Source organism: Rattus rattus, chromosome 2, assembly GCF_011064425.1.
Source record: "Rattus rattus isolate New Zealand chromosome 2, Rrattus_CSIRO_v1, whole genome shotgun sequence".
In the NCBI taxonomy this organism is placed as follows: Eukaryota; Metazoa; Chordata; class Mammalia; order Rodentia; family Muridae; genus Rattus; species Rattus rattus.
In genome coordinates, this window is record NC_046155.1 from 190,957,843 (window position 1) to 190,979,079 (window position 21,237).

Here is a 21,237-nt window from a genome sequence, read left to right on the forward strand (position 1 = left end):
CAGGTTTCCAGTGAGCGAGCTTCTTAGTATGCAGTAATCAAAAGGAGGGGAAACCCTGCAGCAAGCGTCCTCAATCGAGGAATCACCTGAGTGACAGCCAGTCCTCAGTGGAGCTCTCTGTTCACGGCTGAGTTTCTGGCTTCCTCTTCCTGTCCACCTATTGAGGCATTTTTACTCCCTGGTGTAAACAGTAGGGGTTTCTGCTGGAAGTGGTCCACCTTCCAGATGTTCTCAAGGGTGTCCACGTTTTTATTTCTCTGAGCTGCTTGCTATTTTATTTTCCTTCCGCTCGCAGAGTCAGGGGCCAGCCATCCCCAGTGCAGTTATGGAGGACGGTTGAAATAAACAAGCTCAATGAGACAAGGGAGAGAGAGCCTCCTTGTTGCCAGAGTCCCCTCCGCCAAGCTCAAACAGCATATGATAGTTTACCAGTATACTGTACATCAGTGGTTTTTCTCCGTGCCTGTCGCCCAGGCACATTTTTCCATGGGAGGGCTCACTTCAGTAACAGATGCGGTCCTGACTGCTCCTGAGCAAACTGTCACTTCAAAGTGTGACCCGAATAAGAATTTGGTCCTGAAGGGTTCCCCTTCCCCTTCCCCTTCCAGTTCTGTCTGCTTGGTCTTACTCTGGACAGAGCCTTGGTTTACACAGGCTCCTCCCTCCCAAAGATGTGAGCAGGGTGCAAGGAGAACCTAATTACCATTGCCCCAACTTGACCTTATAGAGGTCATCCCAAGTAAGGGCAGGCACCTCCTGTGAGCAGCACCTTGCAGACCCCCTAGTCCTTGTCATCCAGTCTCTGAAGACTGCAGATGGCTGATGGGGACCTGCGTGTTGAGAGGCCAGATTGACAGCGTGTCCTTGGCTGTGTGTGGGCGAAGCTCAATGACCTTTTGTCCACATTCCCTTCAACCTACCCCACTGTCCTGCCATGCTTCCTCAGGCCTGGATATGGTGTGCATGGCTGAGGATAGCCAGCCCCAAGTTTGCGCTCCTCTCTCCTGTACACAGGAAGGAAAGTGGCAGCTGCCTCTCCGTGTGACATTGGAGGAAGGGGACGCCAGGTAGCCCTGACAAACCCCAGTAGCTGCCCACAAACTACTTTCTGTAAGGTACCACTGGAAGCCACCACAGTGTCTGAGGCTCTCTTTTCTGCCCCCCAGGATGCCTTTCAGGAGGAGTACTACAGGACAGGGGTCTTCCCAGAGACTCCCTGGGCTCCCCCACGGCGGCCCTGGTCTCTGGTCAACTGGTTGTTCTGGGCGTCGCTGCTGCTCTATCCTTTCTTCCAGTTCCTTGTTAGCATGGTCAGCAGCGGTTCCTCGGTGACGCTGGCCAGCTTGGTCCTCATCTTCTGCATGGGTGAGTGCAGAGCCAGGGGCTCAACGCAAAGCCAGCCTGTTTGGCAGGCACCAGATGTATGTCAGGACGTGCTCCTTGCAGGCTGAGTGGTACCCACGAGGGCCAGCCTCACAGTGCTGTCTGGGGTCTGGAGGCGTGCCTGGTGGAACTGCACAGCCAGTGTAGTACGACATGGAGCTGGAGTCCCCTCCCCACCTCACCCCTGACAGATGAAACTCCTCTCAGGACTGAAGTCCTACCTGATGCAACCCTGCAGACAGCCCTGCTGGCTCCCTTCCTTCTCCAGAGCGAAGCATGACATAGGTCTTGAGGGACCTAGTGGTTGGCTCTTTGCCTTGGAAGCAGACAAGGGAGCCTCCCTAGGGGACTCCTCCACTCTAACCAGGGGACTAGGCATGGTGCGAAGAGGTTTAGAAAGTGCCTTCTTCATTCTCCACAAAGGGTTATTCACCAAGCCTCTGTCACCTGGGTGTGACATTCCCCTGGCACCTGAAAGTCAGGTCTGATTCTGAGGCTTATGGGAGGGAGGGGCATGGGCAGCTTCAGCTTTTCAGTGACTGAGAAAAAATGGCCAGGAGACAGGTGTGGGTGTCCTGAAGAATAGGCTATTTCTGTGAAACAAAGAACTGTGGTCTCTGGGCTGTAAAAGGGGCGGAAGTCGAAGGCGTAGGACAGACTCCCTTTTGGGGCCTGGTGCTAACAGCATCTCTCTTAGTAACTGCTGCAGTCTTAAGAATCAAGGCACAGGGGTTGGGGATTTAGCTCAGTGGTACAGCGCTTGCCTAGGAAGCGCAAGGCCCGGGGTTTGGTCCCCAGCCCCAAAAAAAAAACCAAAAAAAAAAAAAAAAAGAATCAAGGCACAACCCACTAGGCTAGTGGTTCTCAACCTTCCTAACGCTGCGGCCTTTAATACAGTTCCTCATGTTGTAGTGGCCCCCGACCATAAAATTATTTTCCTTGCTACTTTGTATTGTAGTTTTGTACTGTTAAATGAATTGCAGTGTAAATATCTGCGGCTTTCCAATGGTCTTAGTTGGCCGCTCTGAAAGGATCGTTTGACCTCAAAGGCACCCACACACAGGTTGAGAACCACCCCTCCAGGTGCCTCTTCTGAACCACTCTTTTCTTTTCAAGTTGATACTTTGTAAGCACCTTGACACATCTAGCACACCAGCCAGTCTGTCCGCATCAGGACCACCAGTTTTAGGTTCTGAACTGGATCCTGGGAAGGAGGCTGGCTAGAACCGCTGGGTGTCCCAGGGCTTGTAGGCAAGGGAGAAATTCCATCTCTGCTTTTAATGGCTGGCAGACCAGCAAAGGAGGGCCATGTCCTCTGGGGCAGAGAGCTACATTCCTTAAAGAAGAAGAGGAATGAGGAAAGGACTCTCTTAGGTGTGAAGCGAGTACCCAGTGGCCTAGCACTTGGCCTGGGGTGCTGTGGTCATTTAGAAATTTTCCCTGTGTCCTTGCTGATGTGTCTGCACCCTGTCCCCAGTCCTGCATTTCCCCTCGGCTGCTCCGTTCCAGCATTCCTCCACTTCCTGAGGCCTTTGGACCAGAGTCCACATCTCTTACCATTTCCTTCTGCTGACGAGACACTCCACCCAATGCTGGAAATGGGACAGGGCTTACATCTTGGCTTCTCCATAGGTGTCCTGCCAGACACCTCCTCACGTGCTCAGGATGGCCTCCGTGCCCTTGTCTGCTGTGCGGTCTTGCGTAGCAGCCTATGGAGAACATGATGCTTATAGCTTTGTGACACGTACACCATAGTTTGGGGGCTGCATCGGTTCGTTCCCCTGCTGTACCCATAAACAGTGTCTGTAGGCTGTGTGTTCAGTGACTAGGAGGGGCCTGGTACACAAGGAGCTCAACAACCCCACCTCCAAAGGTACTGCCTACAGGGCAGTTTCCAAGCAAGCATCCTGGTGGCTCATAAGTTCCCAGATGGGTCCAGCACATTCTCTGACGGCTGCAGCTTCAGGGAGCAAGGGGCTCTAGGGGACAATGATTTTGTTCTCCATGGTTAACCCAACCAATGGTGGAGTTGTGTGGGTGTACAGTGCCTGCATCCTAACAGAGCACCCCCACAAACCACTGCCCCACAATCTGCAAAGAGCCATTTCTGCCTTGGAAAACGGCACCGAAAGCAGAGAATTCTGGGAACTCTGTAGACAGGTGTGTGCTGCTTGCCCAATTCTGTTTCCCTCCACTGGGCGCGGTTGACCCGCCCTAAGTCATCCCCACAGAGCAGCTCGTTTCCCTTTTTAATGTCATTTCAGTTACGTAGTAATGCCCAAAGCTGGGGTCAAATGGTCCATCAGACGTACTTGCATTTTGCCCCCAATGGCCTCCCAGTCACTCCTGTTGGCAAAGCGCTCCTGGGGTGTGTTGGGATTCTAACTGTTCTTCCCTGTTCTCTGCAGCCTCCATGGGAGTTCGATGGATGATTGGTGTGACAGAAATCGACAAGGGCTCTGCCTACGGCAACATTGACAACAAACGGAAACAAACTGACTGATGTGGAAAATGTCACCTCCAAAGGGAACCGTGGGGGACAGTTGGCCTCTGCTTAGCCTTTATAGCAGGGTTCAGTGATGGAGACTGGAGGGCCTTGCTGGGACAAACAGAAACCACAGCCCCTCCAGTCATGGAGTTTGCCTTGGCGCTGGACGGGAAAGGAAGATGGTTTTATACCTTTCCCCTCCCCCATCCCCGTGTGAATTACTGGGTTTGGTTACGTTTCTTTTCAGTTGCACACGTGTTTGTGTGTATGTGTGTGTGAGAGAGATGGGGGTGAGGAGAATGAGTGTGTGGTTGCGTGTGCACTTGTGACCCTGTGACAGTAGGGTCTGTGAGGCTGCAGGGAAGGGCAGGGCTGGGGTGGAAGAGAAGGTGTGTGTCCCTGTCATCCCGTGGTGCTGCGTCTTCTCTAACCATCGATCGCTGGAGACGGAGCGAAGTGCTTGGGTAAGACGACTAGATTATGCCTCCAAATAAGAAAAAGAATTAAAGTGTTTGTCTGGGTCGTCTGTGGCAAGTATTTACACAAATCTGCTACCCCCCACCCCCACTCTTCCCTGGCTTTGGGTATTGCATATGGCAGCTTCTCACCAGCTTTGCTCCCAGTGGGGGCTGCTGAGAGCTTGAGTGAGGTGCACGCACTGACAGGTCACTTGAGGGTACGTGTGTGTGTGTGTGTGTGTGTGTGTGTGTCTTAGTCACTTGTCAATGTCAGGAAGGGTTTGTTTTGGTTCATAGTTCAAGGCTACAGTCCATCATGGTGGGGGGCCATGGCAGTAGGAACGGGAAGAATCCTGTCAGTCAGAGAGAAGAGACAGATGCTGGTGCTTACCTCTCTTTCTCTCAGTTCGGAGCCCCAGCACACGGAATAGTGAAGCTATGATAGGTCCGCCCCTATCCATCACTCTATTAGTTTAATCTAGAATCCCTTGGATTACCTGTACAGGCACAACCGGAGACTCGCCTCCTAGGTGACTCTGCATCCTGTCAACTTGACAGGCAGCATGGACCACCACAGGATGCCAATGCAGAGACGTGGGCGTCGGAGCCCCTCTGAGCAAGAGCGAAGGCAAGGGTGCTGGGAGACCAGCTGAGAGCTTGCTTCCTTGAGACACAGAGAGGATGAGACAGGATCCACTAGTCTTGAAGGTCTTAAGCTTTGCAACTGAATGTTATGACAACATCAGAAACTGTCACAGGAGTGGGGAAGCCCTTAAAGCAAGGTCAGGAGCATTTTACAAAATGGAACTACACCCCTTTTCAGCTCTCGTGTGGTACCCACTAAGGAGCCAGGTGCTACTTAAAAACACAGATGAGCCCATCTGGGGGGCTCTGCTCTCCCCCACACTGAGCTCCTGTTAGAACATGAAAGGGGGGCTGCTCTCCTCTGCAGTCTTTGGAGAATGGCCCATGGCAGACATTTGCAGACTGAGGGCAGTCAGCAGAGGCCGGATACAAACAAAACAAGAAGAAAAAGGTTAGCGTTTTAAGATGGTACCTGAAAGGTATTCCTTATAAGACAGAGAAGCTGGCAGCGCTTGGACTGATGCCCTCCTCCCTGTGTACAGCTATGCACCACCTGGTACAACCACACACCCCCACTAGAAAAGCTGCCCATGGGGCCCACAAAGGCACATCCTGTCCAGTGTCACTGCAGACTTAAGTGTCTGTGCACCAAGTCATCAAATGGCAGCCACACAGTCAAGTGTGACTCTGACCTTGAAGAGCCACGGGGTGACCTGGGTTCTAGAGCCCTCTGTTTAAGGGACAACGTATTATCAACACAAATAAATCTGGGCTTGCAGAAATCAGAACACCACATTCTGGGTTTTTTGTGTACCAGAGTAGAGAGTGCAGGGGAGGCTGAGTTCCCACAAGGTGCTAAGCCGGGCACATCTGCCCTGCCATGAGGGCCAGGAATCACACAGAGAAAACTGGACGCTACTCTTCAGGGGACCTTGGGTTGTAGAGGTCCTGTAGGCCTCCCTTGGATCCTAAGGCCACTTTATCTGGGACCTGAGCTTGCCTTCACTGAATTCTGTGGCTTGGCCAAGTAAATATTCAATCCAGGCCATCCAGCCTCCTGACCTCCAGGGGGCCATCTGCCCAATTGTAAAATGACACTCACCCACCCCCTGGGTTGCTGCAGAGTGGGAAGAGGCTCACCTTGGGAAGGTAGGATCACGGAACAAATCGGGTGGAGGAATGGCAGGCGGCTTCTAAGCTGTGACTTCTCAAAGTATTTGGCAAGAATCAGACCGTGGTACAAGGCTTAGTCTCTTTGGTTTTGACCTGCCTTTGGTGGCAGGGCAGAGACATTTTAGGAAAACTGAATGGGGAGTGGTATCTGAATGGCCTTAGAACACAAAGGGGAGCAGGAGTTTGAGGGGAACCCCGGCAGCGTGCCTCAGCTGGCTGGCCTGACCTGACTCTCTCCCTAGCCTGTTCCCTTAATGCAGAGTGGGGGATTCACAGGATCCTTTGAAAAGATCTTGGCATGATGGCTACAGAACAGAGGCTCACTGAAAACCTCCACTAGGTTTTCAGATAATCAATTGTTTTTCTATGTGCTAACAGAGACCTGGAATACATCTTAACTCCTTAATTTCTAAAGTGTGCAAAACCTTGGAAAAGTAACAGGATGTTCAAACGTTAGAACATCTGCATCTTTCTTTATGCTCAGTGGGTGGCGGGGGGTCGGTCTGAAAGATTGATCACATTGTGGTAACTGGTTGTAGGCAGCTAAGAGTGGTGTGGCCAGTGCCCAGAGCAGGACAGAGTGGGCTCAACACTGGTTTCTGAGCTTGTCCATACAGATGACAGCAATGGACAGAGCTGGCCACTGGGTTCTTCGGTCCAGGTGCCCCAAAGCACTGTGTATGTTACGGACACCTGTCAGTACGAAAGTTAAGCGAAAAATGGTGGCCCCTGGCCTCAGCAAGCCCCTGCAGGACCAGGACAGTCTGGAGGAGTGCAGAGTGCTGTCGGGACGTGTACGGGAGTTGGAGTTTGAAAGGGGAAAGATGGACGGCATACGGCTAAGGCTGCCTTATGGCCACCTGTTCTCCCGGGGTACTGAGGAAAGCACTCCCCAAGTTTAATGTCGCAAGTGGTTTGAAGCCTGGACAGTGAAGTAGGGCAGATGCAAACATGGCGCTTGTCTCCCTCTGACACCTCAGGGGGCTGAGCCGTTTCACAGGGACTGCCAGTCAAGGCCTCAGGACCAACTCGCGGGGCAGTTTTAGTAACCGTCTGAATGCAGAGGTTCCAGTGTCTACACCGCCATGAGCCTGCTGCCCCTTTCCAGGTCTGTATGACTTGCTGTCCCTGCAGACCCGCTGTGTTCAAAAGGGATGGTCAGCAGTGACGGCCACGGTCTCCCAGACTTCGGACTTGTCTTCGCCTCTTCCAAGCCTCGGACAGTTGCTTACATGTTTGTTGTCGGGATTCTTCCTCACATACATAAACATTGAGTGTATGAAGATATCAGAAATTGTCTCCCCATAATTGGGCAATTTTCTGAAAATGTTTTCCCAGACTTCCTTGGAGACTGTCTCTCCTTTTATTAGAATGAATGAAGCTGACCCTCGGAGTGCAAGCCGGGGCAGAAGGGTTTAGCTAGGTCCCTCGTCCACAGACAAGTCAGGAAGGCAAGGGGCTCCATCAGCACAGAACCCCAGGCCTGCCTGCTGACCAACACCTCATATGCACTGCATAACCACGCCAGCCCCACCTAATCACGTCCCCAGAGCCGTGCGTACATGGACTCTGGCTCAAGTGCTTCTTGACTTAAAATTTCACTGAAAGCCATACCGTGCTTTGATCTACCCTGCACCCGACATGACAAGAGGAGCCAAAGGCCTGAGGGAGTGACTGGATTATTGCTGGGCCCCAGACACCCAACATCACTCAAGGTACCGGATACCAACCTGCAAAAGACCTGTTTCGTGATATCCGACTGTTCAGAACTATTGTTTTGGTCAAGAACACAGCATATAAAGTGCCCCTAAGTAGTGTGTCTTTTTAGGAGATCACCTGAGGCTGGGAGAGCCTCCTGGGCCCATGGCTTTGTCAGGTGCTCCTCTGAATACTGACTACAAACAAAAACATAAAACACAGCACAAGCTTAGAAATCTGACCACAGGGGTTGGGGATTTAGCTCAGTGGTAGAGCGCTTGCCTAGCAAGCGCAAGGCCCTGGGTTCGGTCCCCAGCTCCGAAAAAAAAAAAGAACCAAAAAAAAAAAAAAAAAAAAAGAAATCTGACCACAGAGCGCCCGTCCTCTGAGCATCACGGGGCGTGTCTGTGCCTTCAGCAGGGTTAGGCTGAGACAAGTGAGCTCTCGTACAAGGCCGAGCTGCAGTACAGCAGAGGACAAGTGGAGACTAAGTAGCCCCCTCCTGCTGCTGCCTGGCCCTAGTTAGCATTGATGCTGTGCACTGACTAAGGCATGCATTTGCTGCCGCTTTCACCTTTCCAATGTCCAGCAGCATCTAGAGCTGTGTGAGGAAAGGTTTTCACCCAGCATGGCTTACACGTGTTAGAGCTTTAAGACAGTCACACCCCACAAGCCACGGTAGGCGGTTTTGAAATTTCTGGCGTCTATGCTGTGCTCAACATTTAGGAGGTGACGGGAGTGGACACAGTGAGGGCCCTTAGACTTCCAAAATAAACCAAGCTGATTTTAGCCAGGCATTTATCAAACACCCTAGGGCACGTGCCAGTCCCCAGTGGTGTTTGAGGGGCCGTTGTTCCCAAGGCCTCACAGGAAAGCTAAGGACACAATCCAGCGGCTTAGTTAGGCTCTCAGGGCAAATACAAAGAAAGCCAAGCCGGCTGAGCACTCGGCTGGAGAGAAGCCAAGGGCTCAGGAAGGACGGGAGACCGGAACTCCCAGGATGAGGTGCTCTGGTCAGAGAGGTGCTGTGAGTGAGTAAAGGCTGCTGTCTCCTGGCTGAGGTGACTAAGACTTACTACGGGGATGAGCTTTAAGGGGGAAGCGACCCCAGGTGGGGGAGGGGAGGGGAGTGAAGAGGAGGAAGAGCAGGCCTTACCGATCATTTTGTCACTGCATTCTGGGAGGTCACACAAGGATGACATGGTGTGAGGACCCAGCAGTGCCAGCGCATTATCAGACCAGGAAGTCCGGTTTTCTCGTCGTACAGGGCGCCAGGACAGGGGCCTGCACTGCCCATAACAAGCCCCTCATTCCTTACTGGGCACAATGGGCTGAGTGAAAATAAGATTAATGAAGCGTCCAGAAAACAGCAGGTAAAGGCACGGCTACCTGGAGACAGGAGTCCACATTCCTACGATGTCCTCTAACCCTTACACACTTGTTGTCTCGTGTATGCTACCCTGCATGTCCACAGTCACCATTTGCACTGCCTGCTGCTCTACAGTGGTCTGCTCACCACACTGCAGAGCTGAGTAGCAGCCACCAAGACCACGTGATCCATACGCCAACCATCAACCCCTCTACCTCTGTAGGCGGCACCTTCCAGGCAGGCTCTGGGCAGTGTGGTGGCATCTAACAGCCTGGGCGATTGTGTCAAGGCTTATTTTCTTACTGAGAAGTTACCTTTAGCCATAGGCTAGATTTGTAAGTAAATTACTAACCGAGGGAGTTAGGCTGGTAGATTATCTTTAATCAGCCTTTTGTCATCAGCGTCTTCTACCCTGATAATTTTCTGAAAGACAGGCAAATTAAACCCCAAGCATATAGAAGGAAAGCAGCCATAAAGATCGTTTCAGAAGTAGGAATGGAAATCAGAAAAACGAAAGGAAATACTAATGAAACCAGAAGTTGACAAGATGGACAGACCTTTATCTAATAAAGAAAAAGAGAAAACAGATGTTTAAAGTCAGGAGGGTGAGCAGACAGCAGCCGTCCAGACAGCGGGAGTGTGATGGGCAGAGAACCGTCTGCCAGGAAACCAGACAACTCGGTGAGCCTGAGTGGAGACCCCAAGATCCATAAAATAAAAGTCCAAAGAGACCTGAAGCAAGTCCAGAACAAGTTCCAAAGCACCCTCCACAGAAGCTCAGCCTCGAGGGCTCTCTGAGGGAGTTCTACCCAGGCCCCAAAGATGGAGAACACTGACCTGGGCCGTCCCTGAGGAAACGGAGGCTGCAGAGATGTCCAGTTCACTGTAGGAAGCTACTAGGCCCTGATAGGAGCCCAGAAATGAAAACCCTCTGCGCGCCTGGAGGGAAAAGTCCTCCAAGTGTCCTAAGTGAACGCAGTGGTGTACAAAGGGGACTCATGCAACTGCCAATCAGGTTTTATCCCGGAAGGAGGGAGACTGCCCTTGTTCCTGGGCCACGTGTCTCCCTCTATGGACGGAGTCTACAAAAGCAGCTACTACAACTTTTAAATGAATCCAGCAAGGCCATGGGCTACAAGATTGGAACAAAAACATTCACTGTCTCTGTATCTGTGTGCAGTGAACGCTGAGTGTAAATTAAGATGTTATTCCCACTCCTGAAGAGACCCATAGAGGGCAAAGAAGTCTCTCCAGCAGAGAACAATATCTGGACCCCTGAATACTATTTTAACAGAAATGCAAGAGTGAGAGGCCCACTAAGAGCTAAAATGAGCTGCTGGGCCAGCCCTGTTTCTTAGCCACACCACCACCAGCACAGGCAACCAAGAACAGGATGGTGAATGGACTTCTTAAAGAAAAAAAAAAAAAAAAAGCTTTTTTGGTTCTCATAGACGTGACAAAGTAAATAAAATACCAGATACACCAGAAACTGGGGAAAGACATCTTCACACTACAGATTAGGTGACGAGGTTTACTCAAGAGTTTGTTTAAAAACAAAACAAACCAAAAAATAACCCAAAAAGCTCTTGCAACTCAGTAAGATGACAAATAGACTAGTTTTAAAATTGGCAAAGTATTCAAATAGGCTTTCCCTCAAAAGGAGGAGAGCAGTGGGCCAGCCAGATGGCTCGGCAGCTAACAGCACCGCAACCAAACCTTAGGACCAGAGTGCAATGCCCCGACACATACGGTGGAAGAAGAATCAATCGACTCCAGCGACTTACCCTCTCTTGACGTATCTGTTACAACATGTGTATGCACTGATGCACAGTGTGTGTGTGTGTGTGTGTGTGTGTGTGTGTGTGTGTACACACAAGTAATATATGGATATCCACCCACCCACCCATCCATCCATCCATCCACCCACCCACCCACCCATCTACCCATCCAGAGGCAAGCGGGTGAGACATATACAGATGGCCATCAGGCGCAGTGACTAGACAGACAGGGATTGGAACTACAACGAAGTCTGCTTCACTATCACGAGCAAGCCTACTGTCAAAGAGTGTGACAGCAGGGCAGGGAGACCCGGGCGCCTCACAGTGGAAGAACACGGTATGGCAGTCACTTCGGAAAAAACTCAAAAGTTTCTGAAAACACAGCTCAGCACACCCAACTCCTAACAGGCACAAAAACAGCCACGCAGATGCCTGTGTTCAAAGGAAATAGGCCACCAGGGGGCAGCCTGGCGCCCACCAACAAGGCCAGGGTCGGACAGAGCACGTGGCGCTTGCGTACAGTGGAAATAAAGATGTGCTGGCTTGTGCTCCATCATGACAGCCTCAGAAACTTCTTCTAACTTCTCTAAACGTCCATAGTGAGCAAACCCCAGGCTGCACCAAGACAGGTGGGACAAATTCTACTGCGGGCAGTAGGAAGGTTCTAGAACTACATTGTGTAACAGCTCTACAGCTCTGATAAAAGTACAGTGTAAATCCCTTTACGTGATGTAGAGTAACTTAAAAGGCTGTGAAAGGGCATCTTAAATGAAGTCCTAACATCTCTGAATCCAAATCGGTATTCTTTTGGCAGAAGAGACCAAAAATCCTTGACAATGACCCGGCCAGGGTCTGCTGCTACGTGCCAGGAGCAAGTGCATGATCCAAGAGACTTAGGGAATAAGGTCAAGCATTAAACAACCAAGACAAACGCCATCACTGACAACAGTCGGCTATTTCAGGGTCCTACCGGCTTAGTCAGGTTATGCTCTGAGAAGATGGTCGCCTATCAAGAGACTGCATGGCACTGTTCCCCTCCCATACACCCACCAGCAACCAGAGCCCCAACCTTGTTGTGCACAGTAAGAGCCAAGCATGGCCACCTTATATCAGGTACCCCAATCTTAAACATCGGGATATGCTGTCATCCGCAAATGCCTTGGGCCACACTCATAGCTATCCTGTGATGCACATGGCCCGCAGGCGGCAGGTTGGACACACCCGGCTCGGCGTCCCCCTGGGGCAGGCTTGGCTGTGCTGTTTCTACTGAGCAGAATCAAGGCAGGGAGGGGATCAGCAGACCTCCGCATGCTGCCCTGCTCTTAAGCCGCGAGCCAGTAACAGACGCTGACTTAGCTTTCCTAAAATAAACCATTTATTGAAAAAGAACCTTTTCTTCAGTTTCACTTATGAACCTTTGCATAACAAACCTGCAGCTTGCCAACAAGGAGGCTCCACAGTCGGAGCCACAGTCAGAGCCAACAAACAGGAGGCTGAAACAAGGTCCTGGACACCCGATAACACTACATTTTCTTCTGAACCCAGAAGCTCAAGAACACTACGCTGATGTCACACGGGGAACGGAGGAGACAGAGGCGGTGGTCCGTGTACAGTAGTAATGGCACTTAACATGCAGCTTCTTTAACCTTGTCAACACTGTCACTCGGGGGTCCTGTGCTATAGCAGACAACAGGAGCAGCAGGAGTGAGGCTTGTCACCGTGTAGTCTTCAGTCTTGGAAGGTTAAGAGGCCGCCTGCACTGCAGTCTTTATGTAAATATTACATACAGTAGTGACCACGGGATTCTGTCCACACACTGCTGGCCACCGACTGGTGAGCTTCACTCTTCATCTGTGCAAACCTGCGAGGAAGCAAGAGAGCGCTGAGCCCCTGCTGGTGCAAGCACGGTCCTGTGTCTGCCTGTGTGTCTTGCCTGCTTGGCTTCTGGTCCACAGGCAAGGCCTAGTGGCCCCCTGGCACCAGCCCCTGACATGTGAGGGACGACTTAGAAAACAGACCTACTCCATGTCTGCTCTCAGGGAAGGCTGGGCTGAACAGAGGACAGTATATTTCATCTACTTCAGAGCTAAGAAGCACCGTTCCTTCATCACCTGTCCCCAGTAGCTCTTGTACCCAGCCTACACCCCAGCCCAGGTTCCGCCCACCCACCCTGTATCAGGGACTCCCATGCAGGGTCCTTAGCTATGAATCTGTGTGTTCTCATCCCCCTCCCATCACTGCAACACTGCCCCAGCAGCACTTGTGTGCCCACTCACTACTACAGCCTGCTGTACTGTGGCAATCTGACTGCCGGCCCTGAGCAACAAGACACCCACCTAGAATCCCGAGCAAATCTTTAAATGGTCTTGCCAATGAGACCACCGATGCCCAGTCTCAACCTGCTGCCGTTTGGCTCTGCTGTGGTGGATGCGACCTTCAGATGACTCAAGGAGCCAGGAGTGGGGCCACCCCAGACACCCCCAACCTGCTCCTCAGCCAGGGTCGTTCCAACCCCTCGGCACGGCCGGAGGCCACTGTCAGCCCCAAAGCGCTATCTCGGCAGGGCCACCAGCCATGCTGTTTGTTAACAGAGACCCTCTGCTGCTCCTACATCTTCCCCAGCCTTACCTTCTACCACATCCGCTTTCTTGTGCTCCCTCAGACCTTGGCCCACAAAGTACCACAATGACTCTGCCCGCAGCAGCCCCTCATGCCTGACACCCTGTCTGCCTCTCTGCCTGGTCACACCCTCTCTAGAGAAAGCACTGCCTCGGGCCTCCATAGGGCACTAGATCCTCAGCCCCGCCTCCCATCACACATGCGTCACCACTGCTCAAGACACAGTGACAGGTCCAAGATGACCACACATTCTCGAGGGCAAGAACTAGGCTCATCTCCTGTCAACAGATCATGTAGAGAGGTCTTAGTGAGACTTTACTAACTGAAAGCAAATCTCTGATACGTGAAGACATCCAGTTCCTGTCCTTTTAGATATAACTATTTTATACTAACGTCTGGTGCCTGATGCAAAGCTGAGCTTAAGTGTTTAACTCCGACGAGGACGACTGCAGCAATTACACAAACCTTGACAAAAGCGTGGTCAAGGAGCTGGCTGGCTGTCCACCTTATCTTCGGGTCACTTTCCAGGCAGTGCGAGAGAAAGTCCTTTCCTTCAGGGCTTAACCTTTCGGGGATTGGTGGCTTGTGTCCCATTCCCACCTTGTACATAATCTGAAAGTTGTGTTCAAACTCATGCCAAGGCCGCTGCAGAGACGGGAAAAAACAAAACAAGCTACAGCATTACAGGGTCACAGCGACAAATGTCCAATCCCTCTGTAGGTATCTTGAGAAGACACCTATCAGGGGAAGAAACACTTGCCGGGAGGAAGAAACAGGAAACACATCAGTCTTGAGGTGCATACATACAGTGTCTGTCAGAGCTTCAGTCAGTGCACGCACACACACACACCCCTGTGTAACTACTGTTGAATGTAGCACACACTGTGCAATCACAGTCAGCAGGACTGTCACCAGAAGCAAGGTTTCTGTGGTCTAGGGACACATGTTTAAGTTTCATCCTATGGAAAGCAGTTCTCCAGAGTGAGCTCCCACTGTGAATTTTTGTCTGAAGCATGACTGTTTTCTCATACCTCTCTTAGAGTGAATATCATAAATCTCATAAATGTTATTCATGTGCCAAGGAAGAAATTAATGTCCCTTTTAAATGTACCGTTCTGGAGAAGATGAGGATGGCCATCTGTTTCTTTTTAACAATCAGGTCTGCCTTTTTAGTGCAGTTTACAGTAACAGAGCTTGACTGGAGGGCAGTGGGTCTCCATGCACCCTCACATGTCCTGTCCCCCACTTTCTCCTGTTAGCCATAATTAATTACAATTGGTGAATCAGTGTCTGCTCTGCTGCTAATGAAACATGCCATCAGGGTTCACTCTGTCTCGTACATTCTGTGGGTGTAGACACAGGTGTGATGGGAATCCATCATCTGCAGCCCTTTGGATGTGAACTGTCCCCCATGGGCAAAGTGTCTGAACATCTGACCCCAGCAGGTGGCGCTGTTCTGGACGGTTGTGGACTCTTTAGGAGGTGTGGCAAGACCTACTAGGTAGGTCTGGAGATTTTATAGCTGGGATGCACTTCGTGTCCCCTCTCCTTTGTAACTGTTGGTATGACGTCACTGGCTGCCTCACGTTCTTGCTCTCCTGCCATGCCTTAAAGTCAGGATGGACTTTAACCTGTGAGCCAGAATGAGTGCTTTCTCTCTTAAGCTGTACTTTGAAGGCCTTTGGTACCACAGGAAGAAAGTTACTGATGCAGTAAGGAAGAATCTTGTCATCCCGAGTATCTCTTTCACTGTTCAGTCCTTTCCTTCCTACCCCTGCAACCACTATCTTTTGTTCATTCTGAAATAGGGCCTTGCCATGCAGCCCAGGCACCTCAGCCTCCCAAGTGCCATGGTAACAGAGGTGTGTCCTGCAGTTCTGCCTCCGCGGTTTGTAAGGACTCTCGTGTAAGCCCGGTGGGTGTGGGAATGTCGAGCACCTCTCTTCTCTTATCCTAGCTTTCTGAGGATGTGAGGCCCGTTTCTTCACACCAGTGAGTAGCAGCCCTTGTCTGTTACTCACAGTAACACACAGTTTGTTAGTCCTGTTAACCCATCCAGCTGCCCTCCAGGGGGGTGTGGCTTGCTGATCCTTGGATCTACTGAAGGGCTCCTGACTGCTTCAAGTTTAGGCATTCATGTGCAGGTTTCGTGCAATGTCCGCTTTGGACTTCATCTTTCCTTTTGCACCTGCACACGCCCGGCACCTCTTCCTCTCCCCCATCTCGCTATGCAACCCCGCCTTCTCTTTTCTGCTTTCCTATTGCATGTGCTTACTGCCCTCCCTCCTCTCCTGGAATCCTGTCTAGCTTTCTACCTCCAGCCACTCCACATAAATACGTGTATATTAAAATTAAGGAGCTGGGGTTTGCATATGAGAAAGAACGTGTGGTGTTTCTCGTACTCTCCAGGTCCGTCCAGTGTCCTGCAGACTGTGTGCTTTCACTGTTGTGTATGGCTGAGTGATAGTTTATGTTTCCATTATCCCATGTATCTGAGTGGTCCTTTCGGCCGATTCCACTTGTGATGCCGTGAATAAAGCGGTAACGGTGGCCTACTCTCTAGTGGGACATGTGGTCCTTTCAGCGTGTTCTCGGAACGGCATAGCTGAGTCATATGATGATCTAGCGTCCTGGAAGCTGCCACACAGATCTCCACGGTGGCTCTGCAGGTTCATGGTCCCCCAACAGTGAACACGGCTCATCTGTACACCTTCATCCACATGCACTACCTTTGGTTTTCTTCACAGCCATTCTGACTGGCTGGAAGGAGCCTCGGAATAGCTTTAACTTGCACTTCCTTGTCGGCTAAGGATGTTGAGCCCTCATCAAAATATTTCTTTCTACTCCTTGCCTCTTTTGTGGTTGGTCTGTTTGCTGTTTAGGAGTTCTTTGTATATTCTCATATTAATCCTGTCAGATGTGCAGCTGGAAGACTGTTGTCCAATTCTACGTGCTACCTCTTAACTTGCTTAACTATTTCTTTGCAGTGCTGAGGCTATCGAGTGTACATACATGTGTGTGTGTGTGTGTGTGTGTGTGTGTGTGTGTGTGTGAGTTCACAGACATATGCTAAATGTGCATGGCAATCAGAGGCCATGTGTGTCAGCCCTCATTGCTTTACATTCATTTCCTGTCAGGGTCTCCCGTGAACCGGGAGCTATCAATGTGACTATACAGGTTGTCTCTGAGCTTCACACATCCTCCTGCCTTTGCCTTTGCAGACACGTACTTCTGTTATCAGCATTTTTTTAAACATGCATGCTAGGAATCTGATGCTTTCATAAGAGGCACCTTTCCAACTGGCCATCTCCCCAGAACCTGCACAGAGCACTTTGATCTCACAAGGCCCCACCTGTTAGCTGTCAGCCTTATTTCCGAAACAACTGGAGTCCTAACCAGGAAGTCCTAATAGCCCTCAACTTTGTCAAACCTTGCCCAGTTTCAGAATTTACAGTCTTTGATAAAGGAATCTGATCCATTTGGAGGTGTCCAGAGTGCGGGATAAAGACCGTCCACACACTGGCATCAGTCAAATAGACTGTCTTTTCTCCATCAGTAAATAGACTGTCTTTTCTCCATCTGTTGACACAAGCACGTTTGTGTTTCTCTGTTTAACCTCAGAGCTGAAACACAAATTCACTCCTAGGAGCTCTCTGGGACCCTATGTGTACCCTATGGACAGGTGCTTCTCAGTTTGTTATTTCTCCAAACCTTTCTGTAGTGGAATTTTTCCCTAATTAACTGAATAATAAAGAACTTAGCCTAGGGGGAATTCAGCCAGGCTTTGGGATGGGAAGATTGGGACAGGACTGAGCTCCAGGGGAAAAGTAGTGAGTGGAGCTCGGGCTGGCGAGAGCACACCCACAGCTGCCCACGGGACCAAGACACTACCTCGGAGCTCTGGAGAGGCAGAGCCAGCGTTGGTGGGAGAGGCCTTGGCAAGAGGAAACATTGGGTCTGGATCTCGGGCTATGAACAGGGTTAGGAGCAGTCTGAGACCACCGGCTGGTGCCTAGCTAGCAGCAGTGTGGATTGGTTATTACATGCAACACCTTTCTGAGCCTTTTCATGGGCTCCATTGACTCTCTGGTCATGAGCTCAAGTAGGAAGGTATCCAGAGCACTTACGATAAAGCCTCAGTTCTGTGGGTGACCTGTATGGAGTCTTCCTTCTGGTGCACAGGGAGCTTACCTTGCCAGTCACCATCTCTATGACGACGCACCCTAGACTCCAGATGTCTGCCGCACGTCCGTGGCCTTCTCCTTTAGCTCGGGTAATAACTTCAGGGGCCATGTAAGCTTTACAGTCGGATATGGAATAGCAAGGGTTACCAACACAGAACCACGTATCAACAGCACCAAGCAATATGTTAATAATCCTCAGCAATGGCCTTCACCCGAGTACAGGCGGCAAATGTTGAAAGCTTTCACTTTCAAGTCAACTTGAGGGACATTTTAGGGACAGGATTTCGTTTTAAAAAGCAACTCTGAGTGTGAAAATTTCCAGTAAATTGTATTCTCAATGGAAACAGGGAATTTAACCTAACACTCAAGAACCCAACAAGTAGATGCCATGTAACTGGTGATTTAACAGCAGTTTCAATCCCACCAATGCTAAGCTCCTTCCGAGAGGGCAAGGGGCCTTCCTCAAGTCAGAGCTCAGAGCCAGCCGGACTAGCCCTTACCTGCTGTCCCTAGGGTGCTGTTCACCTCGCCAGGCATGGTCTGGGCGTTGTTTTTAAGTTTCACTGAGCATCCAAAATCTCCCAGTTTGATTAGTCCAGACGACGTAAGGAAGATATTGGCACCTAAACAGAAATAAGCAGCTGCTGAGACACAATGTGGGTATCTCATGGTAACCCAAACCCCAAAGACTTCATTCAATCTAAATAAAGCCAAGTTTTGTGGAACTCCACTTCCATACGCAACCACGGGACAACGTATGGACCATAACTACAAACTAATGCAAAGCAACACAGGCTTCCGAGCAAACACTCTGAACCGGGAGACACACAATTCATCCAACTCAGACATACGTGCAGAGAAGTTTGATAGAGAATGCAGACGTGTGTGGCAGTGCCTGAGCACCGTGACCATTTGCTAAGGGCAGGTTCTCTGTGCGTCCTTGTTAGAGAACCTACACACACTGGGGACTTCAGAGTGGCACACAGAGGCCACCTCTGAGCTCACTTTAACTATAACCGAAAACAGTGCTGTATATTTTCCATTCCAGGGTTCCTACGATCAGCACACACACCTATCACACTCCTAAGGGGACCTGTGGGGGACTACTCGTCTCTCAGGGCAGCCTATGCTAGGATAAACAAGAGAGTATGCTGACATTAAGTCACACAATACATCTTAAAAAGTAAGAGTGTTCACACTGGTTTCTTATGAACTTCTTCCTGACAGTCCATCCTTACTAGCAGAGCCTCCCAGAGTTGGTCTCTACAACAACTGCACGGTAGCATTTGAAACTGCTCTCCATCTGGCCATTCCTAACGACAAAGCATTTGAGGACACCAGTGAGCTAACTGACTTAAGGGCTCAGAGAATCTGCCATGGGGAAATACAGACTGAGTGTGAAGTGTGAAGCAGGACAACTAGACATGAACGGCTAAGCAAATGCCCAGACTGACCCAGCGAGCCACGTGGCAGACAGGTGAGGCAGCCATCAAGGTGACACAGGCTGAGGCACCCATCAGAGCATCAAGGATTTTCAGACCCAGGCCCACGCAGCTTCCAGTGTAACTGCCCAGAACTGGGTCTAACCTTGGTCAGGAGGCAGATCACTCTTGGGTGTCTAGGCTAACCTCAGAGTACAGGACAGGACAGCACTCTTGGCCACCTAGGGATGAAAGCACTCTGCTTTATCTCTCAAACTCCTCAAAAAGGTCAGGGTTGAGGTGTGGCTCAGACACTGATCTGTTCTGGGGTAAACATAACTACTCTCTTGGGACAGAAAAGCATGACCTTCACACACTTTACCTCCAAAGACTCAGCTGCATGGTCTGTCTCACAGGCATTTTGGATTCATACTCAGTTCATGTACTTAAAACACACATCCGGAGAGGAGTGCACAGAGACCTTGACACAGCTTAGGAAAGGGAGTTTTGTAACAAGTGTCCAGTTAGCACAGAGTAAGCTACACCAAAGCAGGCTGCAGAAACAGTACACTTCATTTCCAGGAAACTGACTGCTAAAGTGGGCTGCATGGGTGACAGCGAGGACTTTCTACTCATGCACAGACACCTGGGTTGTCATTTCATGGCACAGGACCCACTTTAGAAGTGCTTAAATCGAAGGCACATCCACCTGGAGAAGCAACAGGTGTGAAGGCACATGCACCTAGAGAAGCAACAGGTGTGAAGGCACATGCACCTGGAGAAGCAACAGGTGTGAAGGCACAACCACCTGGAAAAGCAACAGGTGTAAAGGCACATGCACCTGGAGAAACAACAGGTGCGAAGGCACATGCACCTGGAGAAGCAACAGGTGTGAAGGCACAACCACCTGGAAAAGCAACAGGTGTAAAGGCATATGCACCTGGAGAAGCAACAGGTGTGAAGGCACATGCACTTGGAGAAGCAACAGGTGGCATGGAAGCACCCATGGCTGAACCCGCTATGGACTGGACAGTAGGAGACTGCCTGAGAAGCCAAGTGGGTAAGTGTACCTTTGATGTCTCGGTGAACAATGCCGTGCTCATGGAGGACGTTGATGGCGACAGTGATCTGCTTGGAATACAACCGGATGACGTGCTCCTGAAGGCCCAGCCTTGACACCTCCTCTAGTGTGCCTTCATCACAGTACTCCATGAAGATGTACATCTCTTCCTGGGAAAGCAACACAACACCTACACTTTGACTGTCCTTCCACGAGCACGGCAACCCCCAGGACCCACTCAGAGGAATCCCTCTTCCCCCGCTGGTTGTGTGGATTCTACCCTGAGTGCTGAGGGAGTGGTACAGCTGTGCCTGACTCTCCTCAGAGGGGCTGCCTGCCTCCTGTCTGGCTCATTTGGCAAGATCTGAGAATCACAGTGTAACTTGTATCCATTCTGAGACTACCGGCCATGCACCCTTCGACAGGGAGTGACAGCCGAGCCTGCAGGTGTTATCAAGTACTGAAGCATCCCTGTCAATCACAAATCCATCAGTGAGAACAATGGCGTTCAAGCCCTGTCGGCTCTGGCTCCTCAGCAGCACTGTGAGCTGCTCACTCTCTGTCCATCGCTCAAGCACTGATGGTTTTGGCTTTCTCCCTAGTCCATGCAGGCCGACTACCATCAGACAGAAGAACGAGCATCTCAGAGTGGCAAGAGGCAGGATGGGCACGTGAAGTCTGCCTGCCAGGGTGGCCGGCAGTGCTTGGGACACCGGGCCACTACTACAGCCTGAGACTTAATCTCAGGAAAAACCGCCTGTTTCAGAGAGAAGGCGGTTACTGTGCTCTGTGGTGGGAAGGCCTGGGATGCGGAGTAGGGCTGCTCAGTGCCCCGCTGACTGCTCAGTGCAGTGAGAACTGCTTACCCTGTGAAGCTCCACGCCAAAGTACCGGACCAGGTTGGGGTGCTTGATGCCTTCAAATATTTTCAACTCGTCTGCAGTTTCCTTGATAGTCTTATGGTCGTTAGGCTGAAATCGAATCTGGAAAATGACAATTATGATGACTACAGATACTGCCT

The 21,237-nt window shown here is 50.8% G+C and overlaps 2 protein-coding genes across 2 annotated transcripts in view; one reads left to right on the plus strand and one right to left on the minus strand.

Moving 5' to 3' along the window:
* Agpat4 (1-acylglycerol-3-phosphate O-acyltransferase 4) overlaps positions 1-4,394 on the plus strand; it is a 103,227-nt gene extending 98,833 nt beyond the window's left edge. The window contains exons 8-9 of the mRNA XM_032894707.1: positions 1,167-1,365; positions 3,792-4,394. Coding sequence (XP_032750598.1) covers positions 1,167-1,365; positions 3,792-3,886 — 294 coding nt within the window. The 3' untranslated portion in view covers positions 3,887-4,394. The remainder of the gene's footprint in view (positions 1-1,166; positions 1,366-3,791) is intronic.
* A 7,890-nt stretch (positions 4,395-12,284) lies between these two features.
* The window catches only part of Map3k4 (mitogen-activated protein kinase kinase kinase 4), an 88,830-nt gene continuing 79,877 nt past the window's right edge, over positions 12,285-21,237 (minus strand). Inside the window, 6 exon segments of the mRNA XM_032894708.1 lie at positions 12,285-12,793; positions 14,017-14,196; positions 17,743-17,849; positions 18,236-18,358; positions 20,227-20,386; positions 21,083-21,199. Of these exon segments, the coding sequence (XP_032750599.1) occupies positions 12,773-12,793; positions 14,017-14,196; positions 17,743-17,849; positions 18,236-18,358; positions 20,227-20,386; positions 21,083-21,199 (708 nt within the window). The 3' untranslated portion in view covers positions 12,285-12,772.